We start from the raw sequence: 16,503 nt of genomic DNA, 5'->3' as shown, positions 1-16,503 counted from the left end.
GTTGATCTCAGGACCTCTGCCGGCCCCGCTCGCTCCGCCCCGCTCACTCCAGTGTAATTTTCTGCAGGTGTCTTCAGACGCACCAGAAGAGGGCGTCCGATCACATTATGGGTGGTTGTGAGCCACCATGTGGTTGCTGGGATCCGAACTTAGGACCTTCGGAAGAGCAGTCAGTGCTCTTACCCGCTGAGCCATCTCGCTAGCTCCAAAAATACTGTCTTAAAGAAGGCATTTTGGGACAGATACAGAGCCCAGGGTTACCTTAAACTCCCTACGTAGCCCAAGCTGGTCTCGAGTTTCTTCTGAGTCTTCCAGTGCTGCAGCTCCAGACATCACCATGCCAACCCAAGGTCTTTGTTGATAAAATTGTCTAAACTTGAGGTCAGAACAGAATATTTTACCTAAAAACATGAATGAATTCATGGAGGACTGGTAATTGATTGTGGCAGTATCCTAGGTTAATGGGAAAATCATGGTTGACTGAAAAAATTATCTCAGGATAATAGTGTGGGAAAATAATAGGCCTCTGATGACATCATTGATTTAGGAATTGCAGTGTCTCTGCAGAAAGCAGAGAGAGAGAGAGAGAGAAAGAGAGACAGAGACAGAGACAGAGACAGAGACACAGAGACACACTAAAACTGGTATGGGCTTTTGAAACCTCAAAGCCCACCCTCCAGTAACACACCTCCTCTAACATGGTCGCATCCCATGACCCATCCCAGGCAGTTGCATAAACTAATGACTAAGCATTCAAATGTATGAGTCTATGAGCCAGCTCATTCAAGACTCTACCCCTAGCAATCCCAAGCTTCACTTCCCTCTAACAGGCCTGGTTAGTATAACAGTTATAATTGGAGTAATCTACAGGCAGCACTCCCTTAGCTTAACTTTATTCTGTATCACTTTGTATCTTTATAATACCTCATGTCTTTATAACATCAATTTTACTAGTACTTTCTATAGTAGGATAGGACTGTAGCAGCTTTGCACTTAATAGAGAAGTGAGGTAAGCTGTGTTGTCCCTATTTTCTGAAGAGAAAACCTTGATTATACAGAGATGTAATATTTAAACCTCAATGTCTTTTTAAGATTTAATTTATGAGTGCTCTGCTGCATATACATCTGTAGGCCAGAAGAGTGCATCAGATCCCCTCATAGATGATTGTGAGCCAGATCCTCTTATAGAGATGATTGTGAGCCATCACATGGTTGCTGGGAATTGAACTCAGGACCTCTGGAAGAGCAGCCAGGGCTCTTAATGGCTGAGCCATCTCTCCAACCCCAACTTTAATGTCTTTAAAACCATCTATTTCAGACCAACTGATTTGCTATCTCCTGGACCAGGTATATTTATTGGTTATGAAAACCACTTCAAATAAAAATGCTTTCTCCAAGTGTTCCACTGTAGTATTTTTTTTAAAGATTTATTTATTTATTATATCTAAGTACGCTGTAGTTGTCTTCAGACACCCCAGAAGAGGGCATCAGATCCCATTACAGATGGTTGTGAGCCACCATGTGGTTGCTGGGATTTGAATTCAGGACCTTCGGAAGAGCAGTCAATGCTCTTAAACCGCCGAGCCATCTCTCCAGCCCTCCACTGTAGTTTTTAATTTAACTACCCCTCAGTAACCAAGGTTGACCCTGATTCTCCTGCCCTACCTGAGGGTCAGCATTAGAAGCATATGGGGATCCAAGGTGTGGTCCTGGTATCCACCCTTTCAACCTACAGGACCTGCTAATGAGTACCAAGCCAAATGCATTTCCAGAACAAGTCATTTGTCTGCAGAGGAGATCTGTTCCTGCACACTTCTGGAAGGCACTAGACCTCCAGAAGTGGCCAAGCAAAGGCTTTGCTCTCTGAGGAATTGAGATAACTTTTCCTCCTCAATATATTTTTTCCTTATTGCACTGAATTACGTTACTAGAAGTCTCAGCCGCGTGAATACGCTTGCTATGCAAATCACACTCCGCCCCCTACCAGTTCTCCGCCCCTTTCCTATGCTGTCTATCATCTACAGATAGTACCGAAGGTCCGTGAAATCAACACATTTCTAACTTTTTGGAATGATTTTAAATGCAGTCATGGAAGCTGATATAAGGTTCCATGTATCCTGTTGCGTTTCGATTTGGGGTGTCGTCCCCTTGTCCACCACACAGCGAAACCGTTAGAAGCCCAGCCGGCCGAAAGCCATCTTGTCCACCGCGTTGCTTCGGACTACATTTCCCAGAAGGCTTCCTGGCTTCTCGCGGGAAGATCACGCGCCTGGCATGACCTTAGAGCTTTGCTGGCAATAGGGGAGGTGCACTGAAGGATTGCAGGGCTTGGGAAGCTTGGAAGGAAGGCCTGTAGTGCGGAACTGCGAGGAGGCGGGGCGAACGCCGAGGCTGGGCTTTGTGCGGCGGCGGAGTTGAAGTCGGATTTGTGCGGCTAATTTGTGAACAGCGATCGCGGTGCTAAGGGGCTGGACTGGTGATGAGCATCCGTTTCTGCTAACATCGTGGCGGACACCACCCCTGGGTGAGTGGGAGCGAGCGAGCTGGGGACACGTGCGGTATTGTGTGTGGATGTGGAGAGCTGCTGACTGGTTGGGTGTTCTGTCCCTGTAGGGGCGTGCGACTGTGTGATGTTGTGACCACGTGCAACACTGTGCAGGCGCAGATACCTGTGGATTCTGTAGTAAAAGTGCAGCTGTGCTTAAGTTACCTTGTGAGTCCCTAGCGGGTCGCCCTCTTGGCTTCTCGTAGGTAGGTTTCCGATAGATGAATGTCCGTCCCTGTTGCGGGTCTGTGGGTTGTGGGTGTGAAGTTTTGGATGTGTATCTCTTGCGTGCGTTCTTCTTTAGCCTTTGCTCATTTTAGAAGTTCATGTGAGTGCTATCATGCTTTCCTTTGTCTTTTATTATGTTTATTTTGACACCTGTATGGGACTTCCCCATGTGAAGTGGGATAGCGGCTTAACTGAGTTTTTGTGCTGTTTGATATTTTAGGATCTGAAGTGTACTGCACTTATTCATCTCGACTATTAATGGTAGCCATATGAGTATTTCCAACTGTTTTTAATGTTTACTTTTTAAAATTCACTTTACCTCCCAATCTCAGCCACCCTCCGTCCTCTCTTCCCAGTCTCACCCTTACAGATCCCTCACTCCATCTCTCCCTCACCTTGTCCACAGAGAAGGAGAGCCCCTCCGGGTGCCACCCCTCCCTGGGGCATCTAGGCCTAACAGGTCTAAGTACATCTTCCACCACTGAGGCACAACCAGGCAGTCCAAGTAGGGGGTAAGCCAGTGGCAGGGAACAGAGATGGAGACAGCCTCCACTCCACTTCTTAGGGGACCCACATGAACGCCAAGCTCACAGTTGCTACAAATGTGTGGGGGATCTAGGTCTTGTTCCTACGTGCTCCCTGGTGGTGACCAGGTTCTGTGAACCTCCACGGTCCCAGGTCAGTTGACTCTTCTTGGTGGTGTCCTTGACCCCTGGTGGTGACCAGGCTCTGTGCACCTCCACGGTCCCAGGTCAGTTGACTCTGGGTCTTCTTGTGGTGTCCTTCACCCCTCTGACTTGCTCACTTCTCCTATCCCTCACTCTTCCACAAGACTCTCTAGGCTCTGCCTGATGTTTGGCTGTAGCTCAGCCATCTGCCTCCATCCGCTGCTGGATGAAGTCTCTCAGGAGACAGTTATGCGAGGTTCCTGTCTGCAAGTATAAGAGTATCGTTAATAGTGTCAGAGGTGACCCATCTCTCACATGGGATGGGTCTCAAGTTGGGGCAGTCATTGGCTACCTGTCCCCCCAGTCTCTGCTCTGTCTTTATCCCTGCACTTTTTGTAGACAAGGACAAATTTTGGGTTGAAGACTTTTGGATGTGTGTTGATGTCCTCCTGCCTCTGGAAGTCCTACCTGGGTGGCCACTTGAGGCTCTCTATCCCCTCTCTAGTAGGAGTCTCAGCTAGAGTCACCCCATAGGCTCCCTGTATCCTCTCCCTTCCCAAGGCTCCAGCTAGTCACCAGAGACGCCTCCCTCCCCCGACTGTTTTCCATTCTTACTCCCAGGTCTCTCTTACCCTCCCCACTTGATTGCCACCCCTGGCCTTGAACTCACAGATCCACCTGCCTCTGGCTCCAGAGTGTTGGGATCAAAGGCGTGCGCCTCCACAGCAGACTTGTTATAATTGTCTTTATAGTAGGATGCAGGAGCTTCAGTTTCCCTCTTCTAACTGATGCAAACCCATGCCAGAGCAGATGCACATAGAGTTCTTTGCAGGGGAAGTGCTCCATATTCTCCCCCCCCCCCAAAAAAAAAGGTTTCAAATGTGATTTAAGATAAAAGATTTAATTTTAAGCTGTATATGGTTGTGCAGGTCTTTAATCCCAGCACTCTGGAGACAGAAGCAGGTGGATCTCTGCGAGTTCAATACCAGCCTGGTCAACAGGGTGAATTCCCGGACAGTCAGAGCTGTATAGAGAGAGCCTGTCTCACAAAACCAGAGAGAGAGAAGCAGGCAGAGAGGCAGTCTGTGAAGGCCTGGCTGGTCTCAAACCTCTGGCGATGCTATTGTCTCAGTCTCAGGAGTGCTGAGCTTTCAGACACTTGCATCATGATCTACTCTATACAAGAATTGTATTATCGTGCCAGGAAGTGTTCATGAACCCCAAAAGACCATTAGGGTCATTTTATTATAAACTCAAGCTTGGGCTCTCCTCCATCCCAACTCTGACACAGCAGGATGGGGAGGCAGAGCAGCCTGCAGCCCTCAGCAGGACAAGTTTTTATAGGAAAATAGGAGCGAGTGAGGGGGTGAGGCAGGAGGCCTCAGTTTGGCAAACATCTAATAGAATGGCTATAAGCCAATAGATAGGTGGGTGCTCTGAAGCAAGACTGTGTACAATCACAAATGGTCTGAAAGTACACCCGATACAACCAGACTAGTCTTTGATTAACTGTTGCTAGGAAGTAGTTAGGGAGTAACTCTGAGGTATGGGTCAAGGACAAGCCGTGGTACGTGGGTTCAGCTTGGGTTCTGCTGCAGGTCAAGTTCTCAGGTTTTGTTCTTTTTTCTTTAAGATGGAAGCTGGTCCCAAGATGGAGTAGGTTTGGCCTCTCAGTATATCTTCATGTATATGCTTATGTGCACATGAGCTGTAATGCCCAAACCCCTCCTGTTCCATTCCAGAGCCCGGCTCTCTGAAGTTAGGGATGTTGAGGTATTTGTCTGTTCTTCCCACTTTAGACCCCTCAAAGTGTGGGGTGAGCCCTTGGGGGAGTGACTGCTGTGTGCACGGAGTCAAGTGGGGTCCCATTGTTCTTTTGTCTCCCCCAGTTCTACCCTGTTCCAGAAGAGCAGCACAGAGGACCTGTCCCCATCAAAGCCATGGCTCAGGTGAGGCATAGTTTTTTTGTATTTGAATATGGTCATTTTGTATCTAGTACAGATAAATGTCTGCTTTTTTCAACTTGATGCTTTTTTTGGTGTTGAACAAGGAACCTTCAGTTTAGGTATAAACATAGTGTTGCCCTTGCTCTAAAGCCGTGGTAGCTCAGTCACGATAGGGTCCTTATGATGGGCAAAGGGCTACCTGCTATCTCCCTAATCTGTGACCCTTTAGTACAGTTCCTTGTAGGGATAATGTACTGGGTGGAAGCATTGCCTGTCAATAAAAGGCTGATGGCCTATTAGCAAGAGGGAGTAAGTAAACAATGGGAGTTCCAGGAGAGAGATTGGAACTCTGGGAGATAGTCAGAGGTTGGAGGTTTACGCAGAATCTGAGGAAGTTGGACGCAAACATTAGGTTAAATGGGTTGCAGAAGTTACAAGCGAGATGGGAAACAAGCCCAAGCTTATGGCCTAGGCATTTTTTCATAAATAAGTCTCTGAGTTGTTACTGGGGAACTGGGCCGTGGGTAGAAAAGCCTGTGGTTATAGTTGCTCATGCTATGGGGATCCCCAACCATAACATTGTTTTTATTGCTACCTTATAACTGTAGTTTTGCTACTGGTATGAATCATACACATCTGTGCTTTCTGATCTAAGGTGACCCCTGTGGAAGGGTTGCTATAACCTTAAATGCGTTGTGATCTGCAGGTTGAGAATGGCTGCTCTAAAGGAAAGAGTCTCTAGTGGACAAATTGGAAAAGCTTTGGGGACAGGAGTGACCGTCCAGCTGTTAAAGGTCCAGCTAGGATCACATGCCTTTAATCCCAGCACTCAGGAGGCAGAGGCAGGAAGATCTCTGTGAATTCGAGGCCAGCCTGATCTACATAGTTAGTTCCAGGCCAGCTAGGACTACACAATGAGATCCTGTCTCAGACTAACAACAACAACAAAAAGAAGAAAAAAATAATAAGTGTGATAGTTTTGCTCAGTTTCAGTCTTTGAGCATCTGTGCCTCCTGGTGTATGAGCCTTTAGGTTTGGAAGTATGGTTGCTGGTTGGCCAGAGCTCTGAAACCTTAACTCTAAGGTCATTCAGATTTTTTTCTTTTTTCTTTTTTTTTGAATTTGTTTATCTGTTTGGGTGTTGTGCATCCCATGTGTGTCATACCTGTGGAATCCAGAAGAGGCTGTCAGATACTCTGGGACAGGATTGTTGGTAAGGGGAATTGAACCTGGGTCCTCTGGAAGAACAACCAATGTTCTCAACTGTTGAGCCATCTCTCCAGCCCAATACCATTGTATTAAGCAGCGTCTTTCTCCATCATTTCCTGAAGCTCAGTAACAGGGGCAATTAACGGGTCAGCAGTGGTGTTTATAAATACCACTGTTTCCCATATTAAGGTTATCTTTTTGTAGGGCAGGTGGGCCACACCACCAGACAGGCATAAGAACTGATAACGCTGAGGGAGCTCAGACCCCAGGAATCTCAGAGATTTGAGAACAGCAGGAGTTGCTGCTTCCTAACTCGGTACCTGTTCTGCAGCCATGACACCCCACAGAAAGACCAAGGGCAGTCAGTCATGTAATGTAGCACCCAGAGTCCTTCCCCATGGAAATTGAGCACCACTAACCTTTCAAGTGCAGCCAATAGAAAACATCTACCCCCTTAATCCCGCCTACTCTCCAAGGTTTATATCATCCCTGTCCACATGGAATAAAGCGTACAATTTATTTCACAGAGGATTGTCTTTACTGAGTTGTAACACTTGGGGAAGAGTTTACTCTCCTGAAGCATTCACCGCTGGATCTTGGGCCCACCTGGATGGCTAGGATCTTTCCCCCTGCAGAGGCTCACATCAGAGTGGCAGCAGCTCCAGCTGCCACCTCTGCCACTGTCGCTGTAGCTGATGAGAGTCTCGGGTCCCCGGCTATGACCGCCCAAATCTCTTCACTTCCCTTCTAAGAGCTATAACACTCTTGGCATTTCTGACTGGCCAGGAGCTCCATGGAACCACTTGTCCCTGTCTCTGAATGCCCTTCTCAGTCTGATCTGGTGTACAGAGGCATCTCACACACCCCAGAGGGAAGCGGGCGGACAGCGGGTGACATCTTTTGTGTTTGATTGTTTATTTTCAGACAGGGTTTTTCTAGGCTGGCTTCCACCTGATTATTTAGCTAAGGATAACCTTAGGCTAATCCTGCCTTCACCTCTCAGGTGTTGGACTTACAGGCGTGTGCCTCTTGGCCCAGTTTATATAGAGCTTTAGGGATGGAACCCAGAGTCAGGTGAGCTATGTGTCAGCTCAGGGAAGTCTTTAAAGATTAATATTAACTTAAAAGTCATTTATGCCGAATCCAGTGGCTAATGCCTCAATCCCAGCGTTTAGGATGATGGTAGACTTGAGGCCAGCTTGACTACAGTGAGGTCAAGACTGCCCTGTAGTGCAATAGTGTCTCAGTCAGGGTTTCTACTCCTGCACAAACATCATGACCATGAAGCAGGTTGGGGAGGAAAGGGTTTATTTAGCTTACACTTCCACATTGCTGTTGATCGCCAGAGGAAGTCAGGACTGGAACTCAAGCAGGTCAGGAAGCAGGAGCTGACGCAGAGGCCATGGAGGGATGTTCCTTACTGGCTTGCTTCCCTTGGCTTGCTCAACCTGCTCTCTTATAGAACCCAAGACTTCCAGCCCAGGGATGGCACCACCCACAAGGGGCTCTACCCCCATGATCACTAATTGAGAAAATGCCCCACAGCTGGATCTCATGGAGGCACTTCCCCAACTGAAGCTCCCCTCTCTGTGATAACTCCAGCCTGTGTCAAGTTGACACACAAAACTAGCCAGGACAAATAGTGAGCCGCATCTTGAAACGCCAAGGACTGGGAAGCAGCTTTTTGGTAAATACTTTGGCTAGCATGAAAAGGCCCTGAATTCCTGGAACTCATCCCAGACAAGCAGGTGAACAGGAAATTGGCATTTATTATCTTTAAGATGGAATACTATTTAATCTGAAGTAAATATACCTCTACACTTATTATAAAAAGTTGTCTGTGCTGTCTCCCTCTGGCCCCCCTGACCCTCCTTTATTTTAAACAGGTCTCAGTTTGTAGACTAGGCTGGCATTGAACTCACCGAGGCTGAGATTAAAAGTCTGTATACCTAGCCAGGCTTATTTATTTATCTATCAATATTAAGGTTTGTTTTTTAATTTTGTGTGTGTGGGGTACTTGATTGTAACATATTCTAGTCTTAGGTCTAAACACTATGGTGCATGCCCTTATTTCAGTTCTTGGAAGGAAGGAATTTGTGTTTTCTTCCTTGTTTTAGAGACAGGTTCTCAATCACTCTTTTTTTTTTTTTTTTTTTTTTTTTTTTTTTTTTTTTTTTCGAGACAGGGTTTCTCTGTGTAGCCCTGGCTGTCCTGGAACTCACTCTGTAGACCAGGCTGGCCTCGAACTCAGAAATCCACCTGCCTCTGCCTCCCAAGTGCTGGGATTAAAGGCGTGCGCCACCACTGCCCGGCTAAAGCAGATCCATCTGCCTCTGCCTCTGCCTCTACACTCAGCTCCATTAATTACTTTTTGTTCCATTTCTTAGTTATTGGTATATTTATATCTAAAATCTCTGATATGTACTGTTTACTGGCTTGGCAGAAATGAAGATGTTCCATATTCTCATGTCTCTGAATCAGTAGTCTGTCAGGCTATTGAAGTGTGAAATGGTGTCCCCCCACCCTGCCCCCAAGCTGTCTCATGCTGAGAGAAAAGGTCCCAGCCAAAGGGGTAACTTGTCTCCTGGAAAGAGAATTTACATCTAACAACTCACAGAGTACCTAAGAGGATGAGCCTGAAGCTCAAATAGTGATGGGTAAGTGGTTGGAAGAGCACCCTTACCAAGACTGTTAGATATGCAAATCCTTCTTTTAACCTTCAGTCTCCAGGGCAGCTCTCTACTTGGCAGTCATGTTTAATAACTCTTTTTTCTGCCCTATACTATTAATTTGACTCCTTTAAATGAGGATGGGTGGCACCCCAAGCTTGGTGATGTCATTGCCACACATCAGTCAGTGATTTTCATGGTTTTTATTTCTTGTGTATGCCCCTTGTCTTTGTCAGCATCATGAGCATTAACAGGGCATCAGATCCCCTCAAACTACAGTCTAGATGGTTGTGAGTACTCAGAACCAAACTCACATTCCCTCAGAGAGTAGCAAGCACCTTTAACCGCCGAGGCTCTTCAGCCCGCCAGTACATTTCTATCTGGTCAAACACATGATTGTCTTTTGGACATAGAGACTCCCTCCCCACCCCTCAGTGTCCTGTTGCGTCTGATCTGTTTATTACTCTTTAGATGCCACTGCTCTCCTGAAACTTTATCCTTTCCCTGGATTCTCCTCTGATACTCTCCTGTTGGTGTCTGACTTTCCTGCAGCCCATGGCCTCTTTTGGCCCACTCCCTCGTCTTGGTGACTGCCTCCTCCAGGAGTTCTCCAGGACCCTGTTCTTGGGTCCTTGTACATCTAGGAGCTCAGAGTGAAAGATAGTTGAGTTACAGACTTCTAGGTCTCCACTGGGTACTGAATTGTTTTGTTTCTTGTGTCCAGAAGGCTTCAGAATTCCATTACTCCTCTGCTTCCCAGTGCTGCTGTCTTTCTAATGGCCTTTCTTTTTCTTCTACCCTGAGATTTTACTCTTGGTTGTTTGAGAAAAGAAGACTGTATGGTGAGAATGCTATGAGGCTTTGTGTAAGCCATTTAGTGCAGAGGTCCTCCCAGCTGGGTCTGTGCCTTCCCAGCTTCCTGTGGATAGTGAAGGAGTTTGTTCAAGTCCAGGTGGCTTCGTCTGGAGGAAACAGTGCTGCAGAAGCATAATGGTTTGGTCACGGGCCTTCTCTGTGATTCCAGATGTTTATTCTCACTGCATTTAGCTTGTTCTACCCTATTCCTTCTCTACATAGAAACAACCCCTCCTTTTCCTCCTCTTTTCCCTCTTCTCCCCCCTTCTATTAATCAAGCAATATGTGGGTATCGTTCCAGGTGTCAGTGCTGTTCCATGATGTGTACATAGACTTCTCTCAGGAGGAGTGGGAGTGCCTGACTGAGGAGCAGAGAGATTTGTACAGAGATGTGATGTTGGAGAATTACAGCAATCTGCTCTCAATGGGTAAGGATGTCTACCCACACTAACTCTGATTGGCCCTTTGCTGGGGCTATTTCCTCCTTTCCCCCAAGTATTCTCAGGACGCTTACCTGCGTTTGAAAAAGCCTTCAGACTTCTACGGCCTAGTCCCACAGAGTGTTTCAAGTATTGTAGAGTTAGCAACAGGAAGCCGTGCAACATAGTGGCTCATGCCTGTAATTACAGCACTTGGGCAGCTGAGACAGGATTGTAGCTAGTTCCAGGCCAGCCTAGGCTACATGAGACCCTCTCTCAAAAAGTAAAAATATAAAAGTAAAGAAGAGCCAAAAATAGTTGAGCATGCTGGCACACACTGGTAGTCCCAGCGCTTGGGAGGAAGAGGCAGGTAGAGCTCTAGTTCTAGGCCAGCCAGGGCTACAATAGGATCCTGCCTTTAAAAACCTGAAAGGGGAAGAAAGAGAAAGCTGCATGGAGTTACAAAAGGCATTCCGGGTCTCCTTCACTTTCTGTCACCCTTCCTGTAATGCATACCTTGGATCCAGTTCCTTCCAAGCTTCTTGAAAGGTCTTAGATGCAGGTCTGGGGGACACTTGGATGGATTGTTGGGTGTAAGAGTTCTTAACACATGCACAGATGGACACCAGCATGGCTGAGCCTGAGGAGATGTCAGGCCCCAGCATCGCAGACAGCACCGTGTGAGCTCTAAGGAGTGACAGAGTCTGGTTCCAGCTTACAGATCTCTGAGGAAGGGGGAAGATTCAGCAAGAGCCTGAAGATGGGGCCTCTGACTTCTCATCAGGCAGTTGGGGAAGAGAAGTGTGGCTCCTTATAGGTCCTTTGGTGTGTTCAAGCCTCCAAACTCACATCTCCAGATGAGAAACCCAAGGGCCTGGAATGCTCTTGGCATTCCATAGTGTGCCTACAAGGCCAGAGAGAAGGGACTGCAGGGACTGTGGCCTGAGCAGCAGCCCCATTTGGATTCTAATACTTCTTAGCAACCTGTCTGTGTATCCACTGGAATGTGTATTTTCCAAAACATTTCCCCCTTTTTCCTTCTCCATTCAAACCTCTCCTTCTGGGGATCAGCCCAGGGCCTGTGCCTGCTAAGCAAGCCTTGCACCACCGACCTGCAGTTCTATGGACTTGCTTTCTTAACTGGGTTTTCATCTGTTTTATTCAGAAGGTCCATACTGTCCTTGAGCCGGGTGGTGGTGGCGCATGCCTTTAATCCCAGCACTTGGGAGGCAGAGGCAGGCGGATTTCTGAGTTCGAGGTCGAGGTCAGCCCTGGTCTACAGAGTGAGTTCCAGGACAGCCAGGGCTATACAGAGAAACCCTGTCACAAAAAAAACAAAAAAAAACAAAAAAAAAAAGAAAAACATACTGTCCTTGATTCACCCATACTCCTAACTGCTTTTCACTGTTCTCTAATGTGTGCAGTTCTCAGTGAGGACCTACAGAAGTTAAAATAACATTGAAGCCTTGTCCAATTCACTGCCTGTCCTACCATAGCAAGCACCAACCCAGAGGCTGCCGTAGAAACTGTCATCCCTGGGCCTATTTCCCCGAGCTTGGTCAGGCTTTACTCACAGACAACAAGCCTCTAGACCTCAGGTCTGAGGTGGGGGAAGCACAACTCATCTCTGAGGTCTGCTCCACCTCCCCCAAAATAATATTCTAGGCCTTATGTGTATGTGTGTACACGCATATGCACTTAAAAATACATGTAACTTTAGGTAAATATAAAGTAATGTGATCCCTATAGCTTTTAAAAATGAACTTAGTGTTAAATATCCCTCCTCCTTTCTCTCCTGTATTGACCATCTTCCTCAGTTAATAATTAAAGGTATCCCGGTATCCAGCTGCCCCTTTCTCCAGAGCTCCTACTGGAATAGTGTTTCTTCTCTTTCCTGGTTCCTGGGCTTACACACACACACACACACACACACACACACACACACACACACACACACGTCTTTCTGCTTTTTGAGGTAGGATCTCCCCACATATCTCTGCCTGTCCTGTAACTCTTCTCTGTAGACCAGTAGCCTAAAGTTTACAGAGCATGTGTGTATTGCCTGCATGTGTCTGTATGTTATGTGGATACAGTTCCCATGGAGGCCAGAAGAGGGCATCAGATCCTTAGGTGGAGTTTTCCCTTGGTGTTAAGGTTTTGTCCACAGTGGTATTGAGTACCTCCTACATACCCTGTAGTTCACAGAGGCATTCTTATGTCCTCACCCTGTCATCTTATTTTCTCATCTTGTTCTTTTGTTTTATTGAGATAGGGTTTCTTGTTGTAACCCAGACTTGCCTAGAACTCATGGTGTAGCTCAGGCTGACTTGAACTCCCAGCAACTTTCTCCGTAGCCTCAGGAGTCCTGAGCTTACAAGTGTGAGCCACTTCACTAGGGATTTCTCACCAATATTATTTATTGATTAAAAAAGAAACAAAAACTTTTTTTTTCATGTTGGGCAGTAGTGGTGAACGCCTTTAATCCCAGCACTAGGGTGGCAGAGGCAGGTAGATCTCTGTGAGTTCAAGCCTAGCCTGGTCCATAGAGTGAATTCTAGGACAGCCAGGGCCACATAGAGAAACCTTGTTTCAAAAAAAAATTTTTTTTAAGTATTTATTTGTACGACTATTTTGCTTCCATGTATGTGTGTATATGTGCATTCTGTCCATGCCTGGTACCCGCAGAGATCAGAAGAGGGCATTGGATTGCCTGGGACTGGAGTTAGAGTCAGTTGTGAGCTACCATGTATGTACTGGGAGTTGAACCTGGGTCCTCTGCAAGACCTAGTACTCTTAACCACTGAGCCTACACTACCCCCTTTTCTCCCTCTTCCTTCCTTCCTTCCTTTCTTTCATTTCTCAAGACAGGTTTTCTCTGTGTAACCCTGGCTGACCTAGAACTTCTCCCTGTAGATCAGGCTAGTCTTGAACTTAAAGATCTGCCTGCCTCTGCCTGTCCTATACTGGAATTAAAGGTGTGCATCATCACACCTGGCTTTGGTTTATTTAGTTTTAGTCTTTTTAAAATTTTCATGTATGTAGGCTTTACCTGCATGTATGCACGTGGTATACATGGTGTCTATCCATGGAGGCCAAAAAAAGAGAGGGCCTCTATTAGTCTAGAACGGGAGTTACAGGCAGTTGTGACTGCGATAGGGGTGCTGGGGACAGAACCTGAGTCCTCTGCTGGAGCAGCAAGTAATGCCTAACGATTGAGCTGTAGTTCTAGCTTCAGATATTTTTTAATTTTTTTTTTTTTTTTTTTTTTTTTTTTTTTTTTTTTTTTTTAAGACAGGGTTTCTCTGTGAAGCCATTTTATAGACTAGGCTGCCATCTCTCCAGCCTCGAATTTTTTTTTTTATTCTTAATAAGAGTCTCATAAAACCTAGGCTGGCTTCAAACTTAGGATGACTTTGGACTCTCAGTGCTCCTGCCTTTGAGTGTTGAGGTCACAGATGTCCGCCATTGTGCCTTGCTGTCCTTCACCTAGTTCTGTAAGTCACTTTAGATCTCCCAGGTTTGTTTGTTTGTTTGTTTGCTTTTGTTTTTTCGAAGCAGGGTTTCTCTGTGTAGCCCTGGCTGTCCTGGAACTCACTCTGTAGACCAGGCTGGCCTCAAACTCAGAAATTCGTCTGCTTCTGCCTCCCAAGTGCTGGGATTAAAGGTGTGCGCCACCACCACCACCCAGCGATCTCCCAGGTTTTTATCACATCTCCCAAACAATATAAATGTGAGTCATTGCTTGCTCTCTCTCTCTCTCTCTCTCTCTCTCTCTCTCTCTCTCTCCTTCTCTCTCTTTCTCCCCCTCCAACCCACCCCCCACCTTTAGTCCTGGAGTCAAGATGTGAAGCCCAGAAGTTATTCCTGAAAAAGGAGCTGTCTGAGATAGAGACAGCACAGTGGGAGATAATGAGGAAGCTCACAAGACAGGACCTTCAGTGCTCCAGCCTTATCAGTGCCCGGGAATGGACTGGTCACTGTGAGAGACAGCGTGGACCTCAGGAGAGACAGTTCAGTGAACTGATCATCAACCGTGAAGACGTGCCCCCTCTTAGTCAGTATCCATCCTTTAGGCTGCAGCAGATTATTAAGAATAAAGAGAAATATTGTGCAAGTAAAGAAAACAGGGAACACAGTAAGCACGGGTCCCAGTATGCTACCCATCAGATCATTCGTGCCACTGAGAAGCCGTACGAGTGTAAGGACTGTGGCAAAACTTTTAGACACCCTTCAGGGCTCACCCACCATCACAGAATTCACACTGGGAAGAAACCCTTTGAGTGTAAGGAATGTGGGAAAACGTTCATTTGCGGCTCAGACCTGACTCGACATCACAGAATTCACACAGGTGAGAAACCCTACGAGTGTAAGGATTGCGGAAAAGCCTTCAGTAGTGGCTCAAATTTTACTCGCCATCAGAGAATTCACACTGGCGAGAAGCCTTATGAATGTAAAGAATGCGGGAAGGCTTTTAGTAGCGGTTCAAATTTCACTCAACACCAGAGAATTCATACCGGAGAGAAACCCTACGAATGTAAAGAGTGCGGCAATGCCTTTAGTCAGAGTTCCCAACTTATTAAACATCAAAGAATCCACACCGGTGAGAAGCCCTATGAGTGTAAGGAGTGTGAGAAGGCTTTCCGGTCGGGTTCTGACCTCACTAGACACCAGAGAATCCACACTGGAGAGAAACCATATGAATGTAAGATTTGTGGGAAAGCCTACTCCCAGAGTTCACAGCTCATTAGTCATCACAGAATTCACAGTGGTAAGAAAGCCTGCGAAGACGAGGACTGTGGGAAGAGCTTCACCTATGGCGCACAGCCTATTCAGCATCAGAGCCTGTATTGGTGATGAACATACACAATGGATGGGGAAGACTTGGAACTATCAGAGACTCTGTAGAAGCCCTCTAGACCGATGAATGTAGAAACAGTTTACTTGCTGACTCTCGCTTGTTCATCTGAAGAGAAACTCATATTGAAGCACCCTACGAATGCATTATATACTTCCAGAATATTCTGGAAGCTCTTTAGTAACAGCTTGTGTTTCTTTTGACTCAGATTATTCAGTCTGGCAAGTAATTGAAAAGAAAACAATGCTTTGATTTTAAACAACAATCCATGTGGCGGTGTAATTTTATGGTTTCCATTGTTTCCTTTTTTTTATTTTATAATTGCTTCATTAACATTTTCTTCCTTTTTGGAGGCGGGTATCTTTGAGACAGGGTTTCTCTGAGTAGCACTGGCTGCCCCGAAGTTCTCTCTGTAGACCAGGCTGGCCACAAACTCAAAGATCTGCCTGCCTCTGCCTCCTGAATGCTGGGATTAAAGGTGTGTGCTAATATTACCCACTGTATTCTTAATGTTTTTAAGGTGGCTTGTTCTTTGAGTCTTTATGAGCATGTTCATGAACAGTTTTCAGTATGGTGAATAGGAGCTATGCGAGTTACTGGTTGCTTTGACAAAATGCCTAACAAAAGCAAGTTGAAAAGTCTGTCACTGGCAATATGAACACTGATCTATACTAACAGCAATTGGGGGTTCTTTCCAGAGGCCTCCATCTACACCAAAGTGAGATTCACGGCATCAACAATGAAATGAACTTCAAAGGGCACCAAATATCAAGCAGAATGGATTTATGAGAGATAGGAAGTAAGTGCTCCAGGAGAGAAAGGGTTAAAGCGCACTGATAGTAGAAATGTGGGTATCTCTAGGGGAGAGTCAGTTAGATTCTTAAAGTGCAGATATATGGGATAGGAGAAGTTTGGATGTCTCTGGGGGAGAGTCATAGTCAGGTCCTGCAGTGACAGTGACTGTAGGATCTTGGTGGCTCTCAAGTTAACCTCTGTAAAGATTACTAAGAAAGCAACTCCTAGCTGGGCGGTGATGGTGCGCACCTTTAATCCCAGCACTTGAGAGGCAGAGACAGGCGGATTTCTGAGTTTGAGGCCAGCCTGGTCTA

General features: G+C 46.3%; 1 protein-coding gene and 1 non-coding gene across 5 annotated transcripts in view; both read left to right on the top strand.

Annotated features, from left to right (window-relative positions):
• Positions 1–2,274: 2,274 nt before the first annotated feature.
• The window catches only part of LOC116101956 (zinc finger protein 14), a 61,774-nt gene continuing 47,545 nt past the window's right edge, over positions 2,275–16,503 (top strand). The window contains exons 1-5 of one of the 4 annotated variants that reach the window (XM_031386041.1): positions 2,275–2,524; positions 2,614–2,751; positions 5,331–5,390; positions 10,422–10,548; positions 14,369–15,659. In XM_031386041.1, the coding sequence (XP_031241901.1) occupies positions 5,382–5,390; positions 10,422–10,548; positions 14,369–15,393 (1,161 nt within the window). In that variant the 5' untranslated portion in view covers positions 2,275–2,524; positions 2,614–2,751; positions 5,331–5,381 and the 3' untranslated portion in view covers positions 15,394–15,659. Of the gene's footprint in view, positions 2,525–2,613; positions 2,752–5,330; positions 5,391–10,421; positions 10,549–14,368; positions 15,660–16,503 lie in introns of those variants that run through there. The other 3 variants (XM_031386040.1, XM_031386042.1, XM_031386035.1) reach the window with 3 other exon arrangements.
• LOC116104315 lies at positions 11,999–12,121 on the top strand. The gene has a single exon (XR_004123823.1). It is a non-coding gene; the product is annotated as a small nucleolar RNA SNORA5 (small nucleolar RNA).

This window comes from Mastomys coucha, unplaced genomic scaffold (assembly GCF_008632895.1).
Source record: "Mastomys coucha isolate ucsf_1 unplaced genomic scaffold, UCSF_Mcou_1 pScaffold21, whole genome shotgun sequence".
Classification (NCBI taxonomy): Eukaryota; Metazoa; Chordata; class Mammalia; order Rodentia; family Muridae; genus Mastomys; species Mastomys coucha.
Note: the sequence above shows the minus strand (reverse complement) of the source record. Positions and strands in the feature narration are given on the sequence as shown.